The 24,262-nt window shown below is 32.5% G+C and overlaps 1 protein-coding gene across 1 annotated transcript in view; it reads left to right on the top strand.

Moving 5' to 3' along the window:
* The window catches only part of LOC129809509 (uncharacterized), a 44,454-nt gene extending 41,743 nt beyond the window's left edge, over positions 1–2,711 (top strand). Inside the window, exon 2 of the mRNA XM_055859363.1 lies at positions 2,196–2,711. Coding sequence (XP_055715338.1) covers positions 2,196–2,418 — 223 coding nt within the window. The 3' untranslated portion in view covers positions 2,419–2,711. The remainder of the gene's footprint in view (positions 1–2,195) is intronic.
* The last annotated feature ends 21,551 nt before the right edge of the window (positions 2,712–24,262 follow it).

Genomic DNA, 24,262 nt, shown 5'->3' with positions numbered 1-24,262 from the left:
ACTGATAATTTTTACAACAAATTCTATAGGGTAACGTGTGGTATTTCTGAACAAAGTGCTTTTCGGGACATAATATGGGTATTTCTAGACACATCAAAAATCCTCTAAATATTTGTTTTCTTATTATTTTTAAGTTCTATATGAAATTTTAAGCTCTTTTCTTTACGTATCAGACAAACAGAAAACTTCTGAAATTTTATTTAATTTAAAGTGTGAAATACGCGTGAATTGTGAGTATCACATTCCACTTTTTACAAAACCTTCAGTGTGGTCAATTTTGCAGATGTCAACACAAACGGTGCTGAGTTTTTTTCGATTTAACCCACTTTAGAAGTGAAATTTAAACAATTTTTTTTTATGAAAGAGTGAAGTTTAGACCTTCTACTTAAACGTAAATAGTCAGGCTCAGTGACATTTCTTTGCTTAATAGTGGCTTTTGTCTGTCCCGTAATACCCAATTGTCCTGAAATGCATCATTCTTACTTCTTTACATTTTTTGTTATTTTGAATTAAAAAAAATATGCATTTTTTAACAGTTTTCGGTAAGAACCTTATTCTGGATAGAATAAGGAACATAAATATCTGTATCAACAAAGAAAAAAAAATTGAGAAGTCATTAGGCTGTTTGAAATTTGAAAGTGCTAAAAAGTGTCCCGAAATACCACACGTTCGTTATCCTATAAGTGAAATTAATTAATGTTAAAAAATTACTTATTTCTTACAAAGTAAAAGCTTTAATGATAATACCAGAGGTATTACAATAGGTTAAATATAAATCCCTCATTTAAGGATCAAAAATGTTTTAAAATGCTATATTTGCTCTTTTTGTAGTATTTTCCAAATGCGGAAAAATTCTAACATAGGCATTCTAATGCCCTACATGGATGTACGGCTTAAGCATAGAGACGGCTTACTGGAAAATAAGAAACTGATGGGAATGTAGTCTAATCAATATTTTGATTCGAATTATGTTGAGCCGTCTCTCGGTTTAAGTCGTAAGTGTGTCCAGTACATAAGGGTCTAAAAAATTCTGCAAATAACTAATGAGTTAAAACCGTAGTGTCTGAATTAATTTGATTTATGCATCTAATTTCGTTTAACGCTAATGGCTTCAGCACGCCTTTTAGATCGGTCAAATTTCATGAAATCAAAATTCGCATACCTTCAAAAGATTTATGCAAATCTGTCTCACTCTTTCGGACTCGAAATTGGACTGAAGTAAATTTAATTTGGTGTGATGTTCAAAAGAAGAAGAAAAGTACAACAGAGTAGGATAGACAGACATATGCAAAGCTTTTAAGAAAGGGATGTGAATATTGACTTCTTGAAATTTTTCTGGTCTGAAAGGTGTGCCTGAGCCATAAGGTTCTGATTATAACCTGATAAGTCCATGCCTGTAAAGCAAGTAATTAATTTGCATGCTCAAAAATCTTTATCAACCTGAAGATAAATGAAGAAATGATTTAGAGCAAAACATCCAACAGAAGACCTAATCATTATTTTACTTATAACATTGAGCTAAGCCACCTGTTGACTTTCCTGCAGGTTTTTAGAGGCCGTAAATCTCACATGCAAAAGGCTAAGTCCTTTCATGAGATGTAAAGTCCACACTATTAAAATACGATAATTACCGTAACACCATTATCTCTAAATGGTAATTGTTTACCCTGATCATGATAGTAAAATGGCAACTTTTTACCAAATTACGCAATCAATGGCAATCAATCAAAACGATTTTAAAATTATTTTACAAATAATTACTTTGTTTCATGTTTTTGAACATTTTAATCAGGTTTAATTTGTAAATAATTGACTTTGAGAAATTCTACATGAAATGACCTTTTGTTGATGAAATATATAGGAAGAGCCAAATACGATAATGTTTTATTCTTCTGCTATATCGACCACTTTCATTTTCCCTGACCCCAAGCACATTATATGGTTTCAACATACACCTAATTATTTTTGTTGGAATGTGCCAAATAATTGCTTTCGTTTTTCGGTAATCTTTTCAGTGTCATTAAGAGCAAAAACTTTTCCACGCCATTGGAGAAGTTTAAGTACTTACTGTATGAGTGTCTGAAAAACAATCTTTTATTTGAACTTGACTCTTTTATGCAGATTTCCAGGAATTTTATGCCCTCACACTTGTGCGAATAAGAACTTAATGGTATGTTCTTTTGTATCTCCAATAGGTATATAACGCCATCATCGTTGCCACAAGTAACACATTCAACAAATAAATCATCTGGATTGTCGCAAAAATTGCGTGAGTTCGCAGCATCGGCAGGATTAATGTCATCGAAGCCACGAGCTCCCTTGAAGCCTGTGATCAAAACCAGGGGAAACTCATCTGCGGGTCCTGAATTCCCCAAGAAAGTCACCTTTAGTGCATTTGCCACAGTTCAAGTTGTGTAAGGAGGATGCCTATTGCATGTGAGATGCTAGTGTTATACATTTTTTTTTTTTGATCGAAATGAAATTGGGGACATTCTCTAAACAAAATTATAATTTCAACATACATATTAGTAATATTAATTGTACGTTAATTAACGAAAAGCGACGAAGATGGTGTATAAAAAAAGACAAAAATGGACTGGTTGAAGTTATAAAATAGTGTTAGAGAGATGAGGAAAACTATGTAAAATGTATTATATAAATATGAAATTGTATATTACAAATATAGTGATGAAAGAGAGAGAGAGAAAAGAGTAATTATTTGAGATGCAATGACAAGAGTGTTTGGTGGGTTTGTGCGTCAAGTGAAAAGACTTTGCACGACTAAACATACTCGAAAAAAGGTAAAGCAAATATTAAAATTAAATATTGAAATTATTCATCATCTTCCACCATTCTGCGGTGTACTTGTTGAGTGTGAAAGCCATCTTCCAAGGAGTTGTATGATGAGGTGGATGATGTGAGAAAAGAGCAGGGTGATATGCTAATCAATTAACACTTATTTGACGCAACGAAAAGCTAGTGATAGACTTGGTTTAACTTATAGGAACTCTGATTCTTTCGTTGATCTTTAGTTTAAATTGAAAAAATCAGTGCTAAAACCAGTGCTACTGAATTTTACTAAACCAATTGCCGGTTCTGATTCAAAACATCTTTCCAAACTGAAGATGAGTACGTCTGGTCACACAGAAAATTGACTAAAAAAAGCGACAAGGGAATTTTTATTAAAAAAATAATAATATTTTCATATCTTCAAATCGCTCTGATGGATTTTCAAAATTAGATACAATTTGGAAAGGTATCAAGTGTACCTCTAACTTGTTAAAAAATTACCATCATTTGAGAACTTTAGTGTAACATCATTTTGAAATATCACACAATCTATATATTTGCATAGTAATTAGGAGATTAACGCCAATATGTGCTCAGACCCCAATTTATCCGCCACTGAGAAAAAAAAGAGGCTGCGATTAACTTTTTTTCGTCATAACTTTAACACATTTTGGGTGTAAAAATATATCAACATTTTTTAATGTTAATTTTACACCTTTTAAGGGTAAAATCAAGATGAAAAAAGGGTAACTTTAACCCATAATACACCTAAAAAGGGTATTATTTACACCGTTTTCGGATCAATACTTCAGGGTAAAATAAACATTTCCGGAATGTAATTTTAACCTTTTCGGATTACTCTCAGTGGTTGGTTTATTTTGGAATTAGGGATATTCAAAACACCTACTCTGTGAATTTGAGCTCGATCGGTAGTGGCTTACTGAATTGAAGGATCCCATTAGCTGTAATTATTAAAGAATTTAGAGCTAATCCAGATACACTTGTGTTTGCACTAAAATGTCAGGAGCACGATTTTAGATTTTGATATTCATTTCAACCTCATTATCATGAGGTCCACATTTTGCCAAATAGCTGCTTGAGGTCAGAGAGGTGAGGCCAAAATTGGACAACCGTGATATTGTGTAATATCGGTGTTCCAAAAATGGAGCTTCATTTGCAAATGACAATTCGGGCATGACATCCACAAAAGCCAGACGATTGAGGAAATGAAAGTGATGATCACTTCAGCCAAAAGCCTCATTGATTTTCGCCAACGCAGAAATCCTCTTTTAGTGATTATGAAATTAATTAGGTAAATCAAAAACCTCATCATATGGACCTTTGTTGCTAAAGGAGCAACCGTCAAAGGGAAGAACATACGGTCGTGAGATTCCACAAAATTAAGATTGAATGCATGAAAAGCCGGCTTTTTTTTGTCCATCAGACGCCTTTGTGTTCATCCAAAAGCTAATTCTATTAGGCAATTCAAATGAAAAATCATCTCACTAAAGTAAATTATCTTCTACCTCCCCCTTTTGGGAGTCAAAAAAAAGCATTAAACACATAGGAGTGAAGTGGAGAAACTGCCATTTGCGAGAGAACAAATATTTAATTAACAACATCTCCACTTTGGTGAGTCTGAACATTAATAGGTGCACAATGAATATAACCATTTAGCGCATTTCTTCGAAAAATTTCATCATAATCCAATCCTCGTGATTTTATTACTGCACATTGATGACTTTTTTCACCCAACTTTCTCAATTTCAAACTCTTATTCTTCGAAATGTAAAAAAACGGACGAAATATTAAATCGTGATCTCTGAACCATTAAGTAGATTTAATTGAGGAATTCACTATAGAGTTTCGTAATTAAAATAAGCACAATAAACACTTTTAAATAATTTTTGGAAAATGTGAAAAATTTAAATGGAACATTAGTTCCTTTAGTTGAGTTTCCTTTCTATGAGCTCAGGTTACGATCACTAAAAGTAATCGTTTGATAAATGAATAACGAATTTCATTTTAATTAAAAGTTTGGCATAGGGAAATGCGGGATTGTTACGGACAAGTTTTTGAACTTACACCTGAAGTATTATACCACATACCCACATGTGATTTATAATTTAATATTTAAGTTTAATAATATTTTTTTTTAACAAATTTTATTATTCAATTTGTATACTTAAATTTAGCAGACCTCGGAAAAAGTGGTATCCTATGTTATGAAAATGAAACAGATCATCGTTCGCAACGGATGATGGAAAACCAAACATTTTATTAAACTTTAAGCAAATTAAGGAGGATTATTTACACAGAGATATTGACATATTTTTAACTTATTTTTTACGATTAAAATTGCTAATATAATGACCAGCGCACAATACCTTTTGTTTGTAAGCATGTCTTCAAAATTTCCCACGAGAATGAGCGAGATGACTAGATCAAGATCTCACTCTCACTCATTGAAATGTCGAAAACATGTTTACTAAACAAAAGTTATTGTGCGTTGGGCATAATGCGTTGATTCCAGTGTTCGGATAAAAATTGAAGAGATGTTTACACAAATTGTGGTTACAAAGTAAACACAAAAGAAATGCCAGTCAACACATTGAAAAAAACAGTATTTTTTACTATACTATACGAAGTATTTTAATTTCAATTCCAATATTTCAAAATAGGTTTTATTAAATTAATTTCTCAAAATTCTTCTTAGTAAGTTTATAAATACTGTATCAATATTGTCTGTAATAGACTTAAATGAAGACACAGTACAACATTTGGTTTATCGCCGATACGATCGTTATAGTGTTGCCTGAAATTAAGTAAATTAAACAATTAATTTAGATTACAGTAGTCTCTTAAATCTGAATCTCTCAAATTCGAACGACGGACGTTTGGATTCAAAATGTCAATTGTGGGGTTTTGTTAAAAAAATTCGTATTCTGTATGAATTAAAATCATATTTATGTGCTTCTTCCTGAATGTTTATATACATTATGATCGTATAAAATGAAAAGGAAGTGTGTTACCACTAAGACTTGTGAAAAAGTACGGGAATTTGATTCAAAGTACAATTTAACCTCACATAAATTTCATTAGTTTTGAAAAAATCATTCTAATTTGGGAGGTGAGAAATGTCAAAAAAAACCCTAGCGTTCGAATTTAGAAGACTCTACTGTATTTTATTTGAGTCAAATTTTAAAAATATAAAGTAAAGTACCCTCACTCTACCGGGTTCCACGACTCGACCGGTGGGTCAATTTTTGAATGTTTGATGGTCAATTTCGTCAATTTCGTCAATTTCTATGAATTTATCACTGATTTCTATTATTCATGTAATGATTGACCTATTAATGTTAGATCACACGCAAAATATTATAGCAAATATAAATAAATTGAAAAAATAAATCTACCGGTCGAAACGAAGAACCGGTCGAGCGAGGGCACTTTACCTTACTATACGATGTATCTTTTGATGTTAAAGAAATCGAGATGCTCAAACTGCCTCACTTGCCCCTATATAAACAATTTTAACACGTTTGGATTGTAATTCAGGACGGTAAAAGTACCAGTCTATTATTGACGAGACAACTAAAGATCACGCCCTTTTGTGTAAAAAGATTATAACACAAAGATTTATTTCTTTTGACTGTTGAAAAAATGATTGGCTAATTGTATCAACTTTTCTTCTCTCAGTGTGTTTCTATTCTCTTTCACTTTCTTTGGAAATATTTTGTTGATTTCATTTTGGAAATCTTACAAACGAGCCGCCTCAATTTGAAGTTTTTGAAGAATAGAGAAACAGAGCTAAAGCAAATATAAATCTTTGATAGGAATTTTGTCTCTGAAATATTTAAAAAAAAATTTTAAAAAAAAACCTTAACCATAATTGATCAAATTTTCAATAAAACAACGTTTATGGTGATCTTTAAAATTTAACTTTTAATTTTTTCTCTCTTACTAATTAATCCTCTCAATTTGTCAATTAGTCACTGGTAGAGTGCGCCGTGTGAGTCGTGCCTGATGAAAATGAATTGTTGATAGAAGCTAAAAGAAGTACTCCGACATATAGAAAGTTGAAAGGAAATCAAAATTGATTGATTTTTTTCGACTCTGAGAGTCTTGTTGAATGTGTGAAGAGAAAAAGATGTGAGATGCCGTGAAAACTAGTTGAGTGACTGCGAATGTGTTTTAATTTTAAAATGTGGACCACTATCACTTGAATGTGATCAGAACTGGGTTATGTACATTTATCGCATTTTATACATCAGGTAGTTTGCATCTTTCACGTCGAACACGATGTGTCGATGAGTATTTTGTAAATTTTAAAAATATATGCATATAATTTATAAATCAGCGAAAAAGGAGAAAAAAAGCATTATGAACGTGCTGAGTGTCTTCTTGAGAAACCAGATCGTGAATTTCCATGTAGATAGATGTACCATATTTTAATTGCAAGTGTCTAACAGCAAATTCAAGTTATACTATAACATTGAACCTGGCTAGTTACCCATTAATTATCTTCCACGATAGTCTCTCGCTCTCGATCTTTTCCACCTCAAAATGTTTCACCACGGTTCATTTTTTAAAAGTGAAATTCCTCCAATACACACTTTTTTATGTGAATAGCGTTTGATTAATTGATTGTGCGTTAGAGATGGATATTTTTGCAAATATCAACGTTTTTACAGTAACATTCATGGATAGTAATAATTAGTTAGATGCAATTGAGGAGATACCCGACCGAACATGGCACGATGTTATATCTACAATTTAAAACGTACAAACTGTTGCGTATGTACTGTTGCATCAGCTATCAAATTTTTAACATTATTTTTATCAAATTCTACGTAGGAGATCAATAGTAAACAGGAGGTAGAAATACTGATTTTTTTAATGTCAATTTACACTATTTAGTCGAACATTTCTTCAGTAGACAAGGATTCCTATAGTACCTACACTGAGAGAAATCCAAAATAGTTAAAATAACATTCCGGAAATATTTATTTTACCCTGCAGCATAGATCCGAAGTCGGTGTAAATATTATGCTTTCAAGGTGTATTAGACGTTAAAGTTACATTTTTCCATGTTAATTTCACCCTTACAAAGGTGTAAAATTAACATTAAAAAATGTTAATTTTACACCTAAAAAGTGTTAAAATTATGAGGAAAAAAGGTAATTGTACCCCCTTTTCTTTCTTAGTGTATGAATTCATATAGATATCTAATATCTAGTTTAAAAAATTGCAGTGCTTATATCTACCCCATGTTTACTACCGCCCCAGGTTCCTCTATTCCTCGACAAGTAAACCTATACTTAAAAAAGTTTATTTAATTTGATACAGCATGGAACATAGAACCCGTACTCCAATGTTTTTGGAGTACGGGTTTTGATACAAACTTAAAAAAATTGTTTTATTAATACTTTTTTATAAATATGTATTAACAATGCTTCTGAGATTAACCTTTGGTTGAGCAATATTGAAATTATTTTATAAAATAATACAGTACAGCACGATAGTTAATAGTTTTTGTACAGTATTTAATTGAATTGTCGTATAAAAATTGCTCGATTTACCATTTGTATTAATTGGTCTATTTTAGCGTAAATTCTTCAAGTTGATTGATTGTGACTTTAGTACCAAACTTTTTTTATAGAATTATAGCTGAATAATCAACCAAAATAATTTTACTCTGATACAATTAATATGTGGTACAATAGATTAAAAAAAAACGTTCCAGCACGAGAAGGCTACCTTAAGACCAGTCAGATGGATAATCAAAATATTTGATAAATGGGAAATACATGTTTTTTTTTAACAAAAAAACACAAGAAAATAGCGGACAATCGATTGGATTTTATTATTATTTCTGTTTTACTTGTAAAATCTATTGATAACGAATGAACACTGAAATAAGAGATTAACAGATCTAATGAGAACTACACTACGTTAGTCGGGCTAATGACGCTTACAAAAGACTTCTAGTGCGAATTTCACTTTTTTATACAAATTCCAATTAAAATCACTTTACACATAGTCCAATAGACATATTGTGAGTATTTTTTTATACTCCCTACACCGGCTCTTTTATCCAATTAATACGGCGAAGTCTTTTTTTTCTTGCATCTCTCATTCATTCAGCAGTTGCAATTTTTGAAGTCTTTTTGCTCGTATTACCTAATAACATTTAACAAGCTCTGTTGAGCAAATTAGTCACTCTGGTCATTCTTTGGGGGGTCAGGTATCAGCATCAGGGTAGACTCCGTAATAAACGACAGTGAGGAATAGCATATATCCAACATAGATAACGGTGGGAAATTATGTTGTTGGGTGATTTGAATATATTGTACAAAACTTTTAACGGACACGCCGGAATCCGTTTCTAAGGCCAAGGTTCTCTTTTCCTCGCTTTGGACTCCAAAGGTGCTACAGATGAGCTCAGTAAGCAAGTAGAGGAGAAAGATGAAAACATAAGACTAAAGTTGAGAAATCGGTGGAGAAAAAGAAAGAACTTCAGCATATTTACCCGGTGTGTGTTCTTTCTCCTCCGTGGAAATACTTCCTCTCACACTTCACGCCATTCAACCTGTGATTTGTAAGCACTTGAAAATCCAATGCAATATAACTAACAGTAACATGTAATCGCTTAGGTCTTAGATATTTATGTGATAAAAATCTCAAGCCATTAATAATTTAGCGAAAATTCAATAGATGCACACGCAACGAGGAAGTAACAGAGATTTATTAAAACTGTGTGTATAGTTCACAAATTGCTGATGGGGAAAATTGCTATGTTGATGTTCCATCGACTATAAACATCTCTTTCCTCTTTCTCACTCCGAAAAAGCCCACCAAACTTGAGGATTTACCAGTAAATAATATTTCATCTTCTTGGGGGAGAGCCGCGATAAAAGGCCAGTACTGGTGAAAAATCCATTGGCTCCGGTGAGTCTCCTCAAGATCATCAATAACATCACTCATACAAATTCACAGTGAAAGTTTCTTTCTGTATTCCGCCAATTTTTCATCGTGTGTGACATCAATTAGAATAAAATTCCGCGAGTTCCACTCATTTGCACCGTCAATACACATATCATCTTCTCCGTATGCTTCAAGAGGTCGAGAAATAATTTTAGGGCGATAACTGCTGCATATGCAGGGTTAGACTTTACATTTGCTATGATCAGACCGGTATATACATAAGGATTTCTTTCCCGGAATAATTTGATTTTTCACTACTCTTGGAATTAATTGTATAAAAGTTACTATAAACGAGTCAAAATCGGATAAATGAAGGCTTTCAAGCTTCACAGATGCTCAAGCTTCGAACATTTCATAATAATAATATAATAATAAAATTTATTCAATTTCGCATAACCCCCCGTACCATGCGTCCGCCGCTGTCTCAGCGTTGATAACTAGCCTCCAAAACCAAACGACGGAAATGTTTCTTCGTTGGCTACACAGTAAAAAAATATTACAACTAAAATAGTGGGTAATTTTCTGCATCACTATTTTAGTGGTAATTTTGAAAAACGTGTAATTTTTGAAACGTGTAATTTCCCGCGTGTAATCTCTTGCGTGTAATATGCAGAATGTAATCTAGAATTCTGTGTAAAGTGGTGAGTGTAAAATACAAAAACTTGTAATTTCAAACGTGTAATTTTATTTATATCAAATCTTTTCACAAAATATAAATTGTTATTTTCCCGCTCTTTTTCTTGCTCCATAATTTTTTCTATTTCCAACAGATGATGTCCAGAGTACTAGGGATGACTTTTTTGTTGATGATTATGAGCGAATCTGTAAAAAAAAGACAATTTTTTATGAGATATTGAAATAAAAAATTTGCTGTTCCGGGAGCGATATTAACACGATCATGAACATATACTCACGAAAAAATAAGAAAACAACTGAAACCTTAAGGGTGCTGCTATCTTCCTTCACTGCTCCACCAGCTATTCCTCCTTCACGTCCTTACAAATTGCTGAATTCCGTCTTCCTGTCATTCCGTCAGCCTCTTGACTTTTATCCCGTCTTGTTGTCCATCCCCGTAATGTTTTCCTCTGTGAATAGAAAATAAACCAAATTGTATAAAAATGGGAATGACGCGAACCCTTGATAATCAGAGATTCTCTGTAGGGAAATAGTTCCCGGAATGGCAGAAGTGCGACTGGAGAAATTCCATAATGAAAAAATTAGCTTAAGATAAATTAGTTGAACGTTGAACATGCGGGGATCACTGAGGGATCAATTTTGAACTCACTAAAACCACAGGAGCGCACTACAGGACAGAACACCGAGAGAAATCGTCTGTTCCGGGAACAATACATGGAATTTTGACAAGTTTGGAACACGTTCAAAACCTATTGAAATAAATGCAGTTTTTTCACCGTATTTTTAAGGGTGATCATCACTGTAGGATTGATGATCAGCCTGGGGGGCTACTTGTGGGGCCACCAGTGGCCAAAAACTGCCCTTTTAGACAAAAAACTTGTGAGTAAAATGACGCCCCGCAACCAAGCATTTCACACTGGATTTTTTCACTATTTTGCGCAATAACACTTGAAAACCCGCACTGAGGAGATGCATTTTACTTTTTACTTAAGAGATTTGGTCGTTTTTAAACAAAATTAGGGCGTAAAGCTCGAAAAACAAAGGGAAATACTCACCGAAGTGGATGCTTCCTGCAGCTGTCAAACTGTAGTGGCGAATTTACACGTTTTCGATTACACGCACTAAATTTTACACGCAGTGGAATATTTACCACTTTTTTAGTGACACAATTCCACTTGAATAATGGTAAAATTACATTTTTGAATTACACGCTGAAAATTTATACACAAATTATTTTTTACACAAAATTTACCATTTTTATAGTGGTAAAAATTAAAATTTACAATTTTTTAAGTGGTAATTTGGAAATTACACGTTATTTTTTTTACACGATTTTTTACTGTGTATATAAGCATTGATTACAGAAGGATGCGGAGTGAAATTTAAAGAGGAAACGCATATGTATGTTTTTCCTATATTCCTGTAATAAAATTGACCTATAGGACCTATAGCAATACAAATTAGATGCTAATATTAAGTCACACACTTCCTGAGAAGCTTTAGTCAGGTTCATTAAAAGATTATGGGAAAAATAAGAACTGTTCGAAGCCAGTGTATGTGCGAAACCTGAAAGCCTTCCCTTATAAATAATTAAGAATTGTACAAAACATATATTTAAAATTCAGGCACCATTAACAGGAAACTTACAAGAGTTTGTAAACATGTATTTTGTAAAATTTTGTGCTCTACTAAAATGTAAAAGAAATTAATTCATAGATAAAGAACCCTTAAAAATTTGAGTTTATTACTATGTAGTGTCAAAATTAAAGATTTACTATTCCGAATTAAACCTTGATGACTCTTCCTCTATTCTAATCTTGCCTTAAAATTTCCTGCATTCCGTGAGAGCTTTTTTTATGAAAACTTTGAAATGCTCTTGTTCGAATTTTAGTTTTTTATTAAGTTTCGTAAGGAACTCCCAACGAAAAAATTAGTGTAACACTGAGATTGTAAAGAATTTCAGATAAATCATTTTAATAACTCTTGTAACATTTTGTATCTATATTTTGTATGTATTTTGTAGGATGATATTTTTTGTTAGCTAAAATTTCACAAATTTTGCTTTTTTACATCTAATTTATTTAATGCAAATTCAAAGCGCTTTTATAGGTAGAACTTAATAAATATGTATTTCTATCCGTACCGTAATATATCTACCAAATCAATATAGGATTTTTTAATCAAAAATATCTTAGGTCCAGGAATTGATAGGAATTCAAAAAAAACTTGATTTGGACATCCTGACAGTTTTCAATTATCCAGAAAAATTGGATTTATATCGATTCTAATTCAAAAATTTATTTATTTTCCTTTTTCCCAGAGTATCTCTATTGATCTTTAATTACGAAGAATCCCCAACTGATTGAAGAAATAAACAGTAACAATTTGGTTTCCTTATTTATTTGTTCTGTTTTCAGTTTTTTTATCATGATAAAATTACTTTTTTTTCATTATTTTTACTATTTTTCATTATTCAGACGCATTTTCATCTAATGTTCATTCTTTTTTTTTCAAAAAAAAAAAAAGTAATATTTTGATTTATTAAAATATTGTATTTGAAAAATTTGAAAATCTAAAAATTAATTAAATAACCCTAAAATAAAATTATTTTTCATTCAAATCAAAGAATAGCATTTTTAAAGCATTAGGATATAAAATGCTTCGCGTAGAAATTAAAAAATCGTGATAAGACTTTTTTTTAATTTTACCTTCTTCAGTTCCAAAGTTAGAAATGCAATTCAATTCTTGCATTTACAATTTTTTTATTTAAAAATTTAGTTGCGCAAAATTTTGGCAATTTTATTGAATGACCCCATAATATCAACTTTTCCACAAAAATTACATTTGCAAAGTGCAAAAGAAGTAAAATGAGTCAAGTGGTCAGTTTTCTTCATGATTGCAGAATAATCGCGATAACTTGCCGTAGCATTTTGCACACTCACAATTTAGCGATATTGCCGCGGGGTGTTAAAAGAAAGTTGCCCAAGAAGTTCATAAGTTGTTCCATCTCACAAGATCTCCATGAAGCAGGTTTCATTTCACCTCAAGTGCCTCGTTTTTTTTTCCTCTTCAACTTCCAATGTTTTATTTTGTGTATGTCTGCTTCGGACAGAAATCAAAAGAAGCAAATTGGTGTTTTTCTTTTGCATTCATTCACCTCTTCCCTTCATTTTCAAATGTTTATCTTCACCACATAAATCACCTTTCCATCTCAGCCGCCCAGGGGAGGGGGTGGGAAGATGACGAGAGAGTAAAAAGGGTGGAAAGATTCAGAAATATGTTTTCAATTTGCATGAAATTCAGCAATTTCCACGTGAATTTTATGCCAATTTTCAACATGTCATTAAGGTAATTACAAATCTGTCTGATTGATGTGATGACTGGCGCGGGATCAAAGTTTCATGAAATATTTCCACATTCTTACAACACTAGCCAATTGCAAGTCATCAGGCTATAAATTTTGAAATTCATTCACTGGAATCACATTGGAGTTCATTGAAATTCTTATCAAATTCCACAATGGTTATTACGCATTAATATTTTTCACTTTCATTTTTTAAAATGCTTCACCATAAATACAAATCATTTTTCTTCTGTTCGCATTTTACGAAAAGTCTCGGTTGTAGGTTGAATTCGTTTAATTTTAGCAACATTAACTGGAAAATTTATTGCAAAATCGCCAACCTTTGCAAAAGAAAGTTTTTGCTTAAGCAATATGAGATACTGAAATAAAATAATTTTTAATGCAAAGGGAAATAATTTCTAGTGTTAAGGCGTCTACACATTGGGAGCAATTTTCGTCAAAAATTGCGTTTTTGACAGAAATTTGACGTTTCCCCCTACAACTCTGCAGGGAATTTCCTTCAAAAAAGCAATTTTTGATAAAAATTGCTCCCAATGTGTAGAGGTCATTAAGCTGAGGAGTGGTTAGTTGTCTTGGTTAACCTATACGAATCGATAATCGACAATGTAGGGGAGACTGGGGCAAAATTTGTCAAAACGAAAATTTCAATATTCACTATTTTCTAAAATAAAAGAGACTACTGAGGCTTGAAATTTTTATTATAGATATCCTTCATGAACCTTCTTTAACTTACAAAGTTTCAAGAGATTCGAGGAAAGATTTTGTAAAATAAAAAATAATGAAATTTTGAGCCCTATTTTTGGAATATTTGGCTTATAGAAAATATCAATACTGATTAGCTCAAAGCACATTTCTCGTTAAGATAGAGAAAAATTATCTTCGACTAAGTTGTAGAGGAATAAATTTCCTGTAATAATATGTCTAATTTGATATTTCTAACATTTGCGAGAGTAAAACGTCACAAATTATCCGAAGACTGACAAAATTTGCCCCAGCAATTTTGAGAATCTCCACAAAATCGACTTTTAGAAAATGATTCGAAAATCACATTTCCTTCGAGATAGAGGAACATAGTCTTCTGCAATGTTGTAGAGCAGTAAATTTCCTATAAGAATATGCTCATTATAAAACGTTTAAGTTTTCTCAGAGCTCGTGAAAGAATTAAACATGCGTTTTGACAAGTTTTGCCCCAGTCTCCCCCAATGTGGATTTCACATTGAAGATCGGCTGTATTAGTCTATTTTCGGGTCTTAATGATTAGACTCTGCAAAATTATCTACTGCCTGCTTTATTTAGCTATCGCAAAAACACCGGATATTGGAATATATAGAAATTGATCAATCGTCGATAATGATCTTAACAGAAGATCGATGATCGGAGTCTGCAAATGTAAAATAATCAGCGAATAGCATAAATTGAAAAAAAAAATTCCAACAAACTTCCTAAAAATTCGATCTTTGAACTAAGATCGACCCATAACTAAGAAAAATCTACCATTTGTCTTAGTTTTGGGAAACACCGGTGATCATTATCGACCTTTCAAATGATCAACGATTAAAGTTTACCAAATGATTTACGATTAGCATTACAGAAAATCTGTATTTAATACATATCTTTACATTTACCATCAGTAGAGTCGAACCTTAGAGTTAAGATCAGTGATCGACGTCGATTTTGGCAAAACCAGATGATCTAAATTTTTTTTCTCAAAAAAAAGAATAGCATGATGTTCATGCTAAATCTGAGCCCTTTTCCTCTTTTGAAACTTACAAAATTTTTCACGACTTTACCGGAAATCCCATAATAACTACATCTCTCATCATCAACATATTCTTTAAATTTAAAATAACTAATTTTGTCATATTATTTGGTTACGTCGGTTATGGACCAAAATGTGTTAAAGTAAATAAAACTCAAAGCGAGTATAGAAAGATTTATTACGCAAATCTTTTCCCACCGAGTGAAATATTTTAATCCACAATTATGTTAGTTTGAGGAAAGAAAAATATTCATTGAAAAATATGCAGTTCCTGAATCTTCTCTGTAATTTTCAAGAACAATGCAAATACGGAAAACACTCAATAAGATGTGATGAAAGAAAAGCATTTTATACTTTGTAGATATTTTCTTTTAACGTTACGTACATTATGTACACTTGAAAAATTCCTCAGAAATCCCGGTGAAACTTTGGGAAATTTTCGTGTAGATTACTTCTTCATGATATATTCTTCCTTGATCAGACTACATACTCAAATCTTTAGCATGGGTTCGAGGAAATTTTATTGGTGTGATCTCAGCGATAAATTCCCTTGGCAAGACTCAGTCTCACTGACCAATTCAAATGGTGTTGGATTGCAATTTGTGCATCTGACACGTGAAATGTTCTCTGAATTTGCAATTTACTGTACAGTGGGCACTTTCGACTGTTGCTGGCACTCCCTCCTGCGATGCTGGAGAGAAAAGATCATGGATTTCAATGAGTGTGTGTGGCACTCCCGCAGTGGAGAAGGCAATCTCTCTGACCAGTGCCAATGTCATGGTCGTCGAATAGCAAAAGATGGCCAAATATGCCACGATGGGATCCACGATCAAATAAATTTGTCACACTGCCTAAGCATGGATAAGAAACGTGTGCAGAGATGAATTGAGCCTCATCTGGTGATGGTGAAATGAATCTCATCTCTCGAGGGCTTTCACGAAGAATCACATCTTCGTGACGTACTCGTTACTTTTGTGCTGCTTTCTTAGTCTTCTTCAATTTTAATTCACCAGCTTTTTTCTGCATATTTTTTTCACTTCTTCACGCCGCCAAAGACATTTTTTCTTCAACATAATTGTATGGCACTTCAATGCAAATTCACACACTTAATCATACCATAACTAGGTTTAATAGTAAAAAGTGGAAAGTTTACAGGATAAATAATCTTATCGACATCTTATAGACTATAATTTAGAAATATTCTGGGTCGAAGGACCAAAACATCTTAACTCTTTCCGGACCGCAGCATATGCTGCAAGCCAATTTCACAATTTTTTAATCAAAAATATCTAAGCTCAGGTATTTATTGAGGTCCTACAAAAAATATTTCACATTTGGACATCCTTATAGTTTGTAATCATTCAACAGAATCGGATTTTTATCAGTTCTGAATAATTAAAAAACATTGTTTTTCATAGAATATTCATATGCTTCTTTGGGTACTAGAGTCCCAAAAGAGACGAAAGAGTTAATACGTCGAACTGATTATAAAAACGCAAGCTATCTGGAAGCACAAATGAGACAATACATGACAGCTTTCGGTTGAGGGAATGTGGGAAACAAAATTGAGGTGAATTATGATTAAAATTCTAATCCTAAAATATTCAAAGTCAACTTTCAATGATAGCTTTAGCTCTTCAGTAGATTAGACAGTGTTTTGTTAAAAATGGTAGGTATCATATTTTTTGAACGGTAAATAATTATATTTAAAATGTATAAAAATAGTGAAACGTAGTCTTGGCAAAGGGAAAAAATAAAAATCCAAATGATAACTAATACTATTACTAATCATAAATAAAATACCTTACTCATTAAACGGTACTAACAATAAATGTACATCTACTTCTGAAACTGGAAAATTTATAGTTCATGTCAGTTTGTTCTTACTATGACTATTGGGGGAGATTTCCTGACACTCATCACAAGCACAGGGGGTGCATTTCTAAGTCCCCCGTATAGAAAACGCCAGACCTTCTAATTTAGCCGGGGAACACTTAGAGATTACAAAACAGGGTAGAAAAAATCGTCTTCACTATGAAAGATTTTCTAATACACACCCGTGCATAGTACAGAGAGGGGCATTTTGAAATTCCCCCGCATTAAAGAAGCCTAAATGAGCATTTTCCTATCATAGTGGTGATTTTGTTGTCGTCCTTAAGGTTTACCTAAAGATGCATCCGCAAGAGAAAACTATAATGAAGCTTAAGGTAAGTAACTACGTAAGATACACAAAGCTTTTCAAAATTCACTACGGTATTTGTGATTTATTGAATGTGCATGAGCAGATAATAGGGAATAATATTTTGTTAAATCTTCTCATTTCTCTGTTTCTCTCCAAGATAAACCATAACTCCCACCGTCAGCTGTAGCCAAGTGACCTAGAGACACTTGTCTCTCAAAAAGAAGTGGGATTGTCTTTGGTGCGCGCGTGATAATTCTGTGTTGTGTAAACATATACAAAATGTATAAGGTGAATAGAATTGCATATGATACAATACACCTTGATATAATGAGATCCACATGCGATGTATGGGATGTGGGAGAAAAGTAATTAAATATTTCTCTGAAAACTGGAAGAATCACAGAAAATTTTCTCCCATACTGTGCCTTTCTTCTCTGATCCCGCTTTCACGATCTCCCCGCACCAAATTTCTTCTCTTTTCTGTTCAAAACACCCGCCATGGGTGAAAATATGTGACAATGAAAATTCTGCAGATGGTTAGTAGAAATTTTTCGTGGGAATTCTCTGTTGTTTGGTAGCATCTCCCCAAAGTTATTCCATTTGCAAATAAACATTGAATTTCTTTCCCTATTTTGTTGTTTCCTTCACATCTCTCTCCCCCACCATCTTTTGCAGACTCACATAAGAATTTCTCTCTGTCCCTCTTGGGAAAAGAAATTTTATAAATGAAAAAAATACACGATGTTGCTGCTATCTGAATTAAAAAGTATAAATCACATTAGCAATAGACTGCAATGTGTCGGATATCCGATTGTGAAAGCGCGTGACTCAATTCCCATCCACTTTCCAGCCTCTTCTTGCCCATTTAACACATCTCCATGCAGTGGGTGATGATCACGAAAAAATGCAGGTAATGTCTTTTTTGGTGAATGATAGGTAAAACTCCCGCAAGATGATAATCACATAGGGCTGTTAATGCTAATATGGGAGAAAAAAAACTTTTTTTTTATGCACGCCGCCTGGGAAGATAAGAGCATAAAAGATGTCTCACTGCGTCGTGACAATATGTAATAATACTAGTGAAAGGTGAATACATATTTTTATTATGTGCGAAATATGCACTTTTCATTGTGCATCCATCATTACAAGTGAAAATAGCAATAGATAAGATGGACTCTGCTTATGAAAGATGGGAAATTTTGCCATCAATAAATTGTAGGCAAATACCTTTCTAATGCACATTTACATTTGGTATTTGCAAGCAGACTTTTCATAGCATAATCAAATCTTAGATTATTATTATATGTCCAGCAATATTTGATGTTACAGCAAAGGTCCCTCTTTAAATTATATGTGTTTATCATGGCCCTAAATATTATATTAGTAAATCAAATCTTCTAACAAAAATTTCCAAAATAAATCATAAAATTTAAAATCAAGCAAGTAAGAACTGTAGGAATTTTAACATAGCGGTTTTATTCGCAAAATTCTGCTACAAGATTTGGGATTTAACTTAGATTTATATGTATTCTTCTTAGATAGTATTTTATTATTGTAATGAAATTGCTTTGTTTTATTTTTTTAATATGTAGGCCAATATTGCAAAGTTTTTCAATACAGGAAGGGATATCGCCACAGTCAATTTTTAGAATAAGATATTTCTTAGATAAAACTAAAAAAAACATTAATAAATTTTTTTGGTCATTATATTCAGAACAGAATTTTATAATCATAAAAATAATAAATGTATTTCACTTTACCATCTAGGTCTACCGTCGACTTCATGACCGAGCTTATGATGAAAATAACTGAAGACTAGGTTTCCTGTTTGCCTAAGTAAGACACACAATAAAATACAACGCAAAAACAAAAACAACGTAAAATACAACGCAATGTGTGTAAAATGGCAAGGCCATAGGGGGAAGTGGGGAACCTTTGAAATTGGGCTTTTTTCTCCTATTTTTAAATGGAATTGAGCCTTATCATGACGCAATTTAGCTTTGAAAGTGCTTTGTTGAGCTAAATTATATCATATTAAGGTCCAGTTTCATTTAAAAATAGGAGAAAAAAGCTCAATTTCAAAGCTGCCCCAATTCAAAGGTGCCCCACTTCCCCCTATATATATTTGTAAATAGTACCCCGCAGATATTCTGCAAGTCTGACGTTTTTCAGCTGGTCATCTTCTCTAGTATTTGCATCCACTATACGGATAATGTCACAACGTTGTGAATCAAAAGGATCCATTAAATGGGACTCTGTTATTAGAAATGCATGTCCTTTCAGAGTGTTTCCATTAATTTTTTTTGTTTTGAAGATGTGTCCAATCGACATTTTAAGAAATGCATCAGCTTAATTCATATTCACAAACATTATATCCTTGACTTCATTATTCGGATTATCCATTCTCAAAACGACTTCAGTTTTATTATATTTATTTGTTGAAGAATTTTACTTGGTTTCTTCACAATCTTTTTTATTTGTCGGTTATGATTTTCAAATTTATATGAACTGTATAATCATATAATATAGTGGACGATTGTACGATCTTATACAATCTGCATTTTGGAACAATCCGTGTAGGGAAAAAAGAATATCTTTAAGAAAAGGAGAAAAGAATATCTTTAGTAACTAGGTGGTACATTGCATACATTGCAATAAATACGGACGAAGAAGACAACAATAATGGGTTAGGTAACCCATTCAACCCCATTTGATGCCACCTCTAATAAATTCATATTTTCTTTATTTATTTCAATGTTTCAGGATAATAAATATATTAATATTAAAGATTAATAATAATTATTAATAAAATACTACTCCAACATTGATTTGCAATCATTAGGTGCCAAAATATTCAAAAGATAGGGTAACTGTACCAAATTTTGGCATAGTTATATGGGTTGCATGCAAGCGCCAAAGTCCTAAATTTGAACTTTTGAATGTAATATTTTAATAACAATTTATTTTGTTACTTCTTTTTGAGAAATGTTGCTTGGAATCTTGTAGATAGTTTATCATCTTTGTTTTCTCTAAAATCATTTTTATTATTTATTTATTATTATTATTTATTAATTTCTCAAACAAATAGGGTTCGCCCCTCTTACAATGTTTGGCAAAATAAGAAGAAAAAGAAAAAAAAAGTAAATTAATTTATTAGGATTGAGACTGGAAGTACCCTGTTATCCGTCAACGGATAGTCGGGCATTCGGGGGAATAGAATTATATAAAACTATCCCCTTGACAAAAAGCGTGCGGGAGAGCTGATTCGAGCTAGCTCTAGGAACCAAGAGTCCGCGGACCCTGGCAGAGGCCCCGGGAATCAGGAGTGAGGCCAAGTATTGCGGTCTCCCAGAAATTATCAAACGGAAAAGGAATGACACCGCTCTCAAACGGAGAAGTGATGGGAGATCACAACCCACCAGGATATTGCGATGCTCGGAGATGTGATCACGGGGGCCGAGGCCACAAACGTACCTGACACAGCCGTAGAAGGTTACAGATAGCCTCCGCAGTGTGTCACAATCCGCTGCGAAGAACAGTTCAGCCCCATATGTTATTATGGGTATAAGCAACGCCTTCACCAAGAGAAGTCGAGTATTTTTTGGCGTGAGCTCACGATACCTACGAAGCGTCCGCAGAGTACAATAAACTCTTTGGTTGATATGAGAAATGTGGTCTGACCAGGAGAAGGACGAATTGAAGATGACGCCGAGATTGCGTGCTTTCTCAACAAACGGAATCGATTCTCCGTAGATTGTGAGAGGTGGAATCGGACCACACAACGACCTTTTAGATATTATAAGGGCCTGTGACTTTTTAGGGTTTAAATGAAGGCCATTATGAATCGCCCAAGCCTCTATGCGAGCTAAAACCATGTTTAGGTGGTTAAAGGTCTCTGTTGGATTACTTGGGTCACCATCAGAAAACACTTGCAGGTCATCTGCATATAGGCATATTTTTAATACATTTTAAAATGAATAAAAATACAGAAATAGCTTTGGGTAATATTTTGGTCGCCTTCATTCTCGTAGTCCCTTGCCCTTCTGGAATTTTTCCAAAATCTTTTTCATATTATCTCGTTCGTCGAAATGACATTTTTTTGTTTTTTTTTGCATTCTATAATCTCAAGAAAACGTGCAAACCTAAAAAATCATGGAAAATTGAGGAACAAATTAATGGCCGAAATTGCAAGCTGGAAAAAGATTTTATACAGTTGCCCTAAATATATAAATCAAGTATAAATAAATAAGGTAAAGTACCCTTACTCGACCGGGTTCCTCTATTCGACCGGTGGGTCAATTTTTGAATATTTGATGGTGAATTTCATCAATTTCTATGAATTTGGCACTGATTCGTATTATTTAAAGAATAATTGACCTATTAATGTTAGATCATACACAAAATATTATAGCAAATATAATTAAATTGAATAAATAAATCTACCGGTCGAATAAAGGGTACTTTACCTTATATATAAATATATAAATTAAATATATTAAATTACTGGCATTAAATAGAGTATGGCATTAAATGGGTCATCTACCCTATAATTTACTTTATTTAAAGAAGACTTCTGCTGTTCATTTTTTTATCATATTTATCATATTGATTTTTTTTATTTTTGTATATTATATATATATATATATTAGATGAGATCATATATTCTGTCAGTAGAAGAGGTAAAAAGTTTGGAGTGGTATATCTCAGCTCCTGATGAACATAATTGGATGAGTGAACTATTGTTGGAAAGCTTGGTTCATTAGCTTTCAGAATCTGGTATATGTAATTGGCTATGGGTAAATCATGGTCATCCAGAACCATTTATGTCGAAGAAGACACTTTTTGCAGCATCATTTTTGACCATCTTAGATGCTCTGCTGGGACCAGGAGTGACCCACAATTCTCGCACTTGGACTGTTCGTTAGAGGAACTCAAAGGGTATAATTTGTGGAAGAAACTTTTTTTTGGACGTCTTACTTTTTTTTATTCATCAACTTTTGCAAGAATTTTAACATTTTACACGCAAGGAAAAAATTACAAAAATCCTAAAAGAGTGGTTTCTGGAGGGGAAGGATAGACGTGGGGATGAAATTGATATGATATTTGGATTCCTTGGATCAACTTATGGGGGAGTACTTAGAACATTCCAAGTCGATATCTTACTTTGTCCATTATTAGTTTGTCCAGAAAATGAGATAGAAGGATTTCTGTCATTTTTTTCTATGCGTATAAAATGTTAAAATTCTTCCCTGGGTCTACCAGTAGCGTTTTTCAGATGTACTCGTGCCTCATAACTATAATATTTGACCATTTTATGTATAACTTTTCATGAATTTCCATAAAATTTGGCAATTAAGCGACGCCGATTCCTTCCAGCAGTATCTCTGGACAATATCCCACCTTTCAACTTTTTGTAATTTGCCATTATAACCTAAATTATGAATTATCAAAAAACTGATTATTTCTTGTTATTTATCATCACTCTTACACCTATATATTTAACATTGACAGCCTTAAAAATGTACAAATCCACCATTTGCCTATCAAATGACATAAGCTCAAAATGTAACCGGTTTACATAAAGTTGGTTGCACGTTTTCACCATTTTGAATTAGTTTTTTTTAATGAGGCAACAAACTTTTGATTTTTCAAAAATGACCAACTTTTGGAAAACAATTATTTTTGGTATGAAATAAAATTAATTATTTTTTTTGAAAATTATAAATAATATCTACGGATTACAAGGAACTCATCTGCAAAAAGAAAAATTTGGAAAAGTATTTTTTTCTATCATTTTTTTCACTTGATTTCTCAAACATCCATTAGGCAACAAACTATTGACACTCACTATATATATATATATATATATATATATATATATATATATATATATTATATTATTTTTTTATTATATTATATATTATACAAATTTATCATATTGATATCGCACTAAATAGCTGAAAACAGTCAAGGGAAGAATACATATTTTTTAGTCAAGTTCTAAAATCACGGATTTCAAACAATTTATTCTATAAATTTTATTACTTTAGGATGCAAAAAATAGCCTCAAGTACTCAAGTGTGTAAATTTCTTTTCTCAATTTCATTCAAGCCCCCCCCCCAAGTCCTTAAGTTCTATAATAACTCAAATTTTCTTTTATTTCAATAATAAATTAATGTGGGAATTATAAAATTAAATTTGGTCAGCAGGAAATCAAATTTGATCAGTAAATACGCCAAAAGCGATGCAATTTTCATGCAAATTTTGGAAAAAAAAAGTGAAATAGTATTTATTTTCACCTGCAAACATGTTAGAATCTAATTATATTACACCCATTTGAGTATTTAATTCTTTTACTGAATAAATTTAAATTATCATTTGTTTTCTGCCATTAAATTTAACAAGTTTCACACTTTGAAGAAAAAAGCATTTCATTTTTTTTATGTTTGGGAAAACTCTGTTGAATAAGTAGTTTATATAGAAATAGCATTCCTAGCTAAATTAAAAGTTTCCCGTCGTAATTAATAAAAACCTTTCAGAATAA

The sequence above is a fragment of the Phlebotomus papatasi genome, chromosome 1 (assembly GCF_024763615.1).
Source record: "Phlebotomus papatasi isolate M1 chromosome 1, Ppap_2.1, whole genome shotgun sequence".
NCBI classification, from domain to species: domain Eukaryota; kingdom Metazoa; phylum Arthropoda; class Insecta; order Diptera; family Psychodidae; genus Phlebotomus; species Phlebotomus papatasi.
The sequence above is the reverse complement of the archived record's forward strand: the minus strand, read 5'-3'. Positions and strand labels throughout refer to the sequence as shown.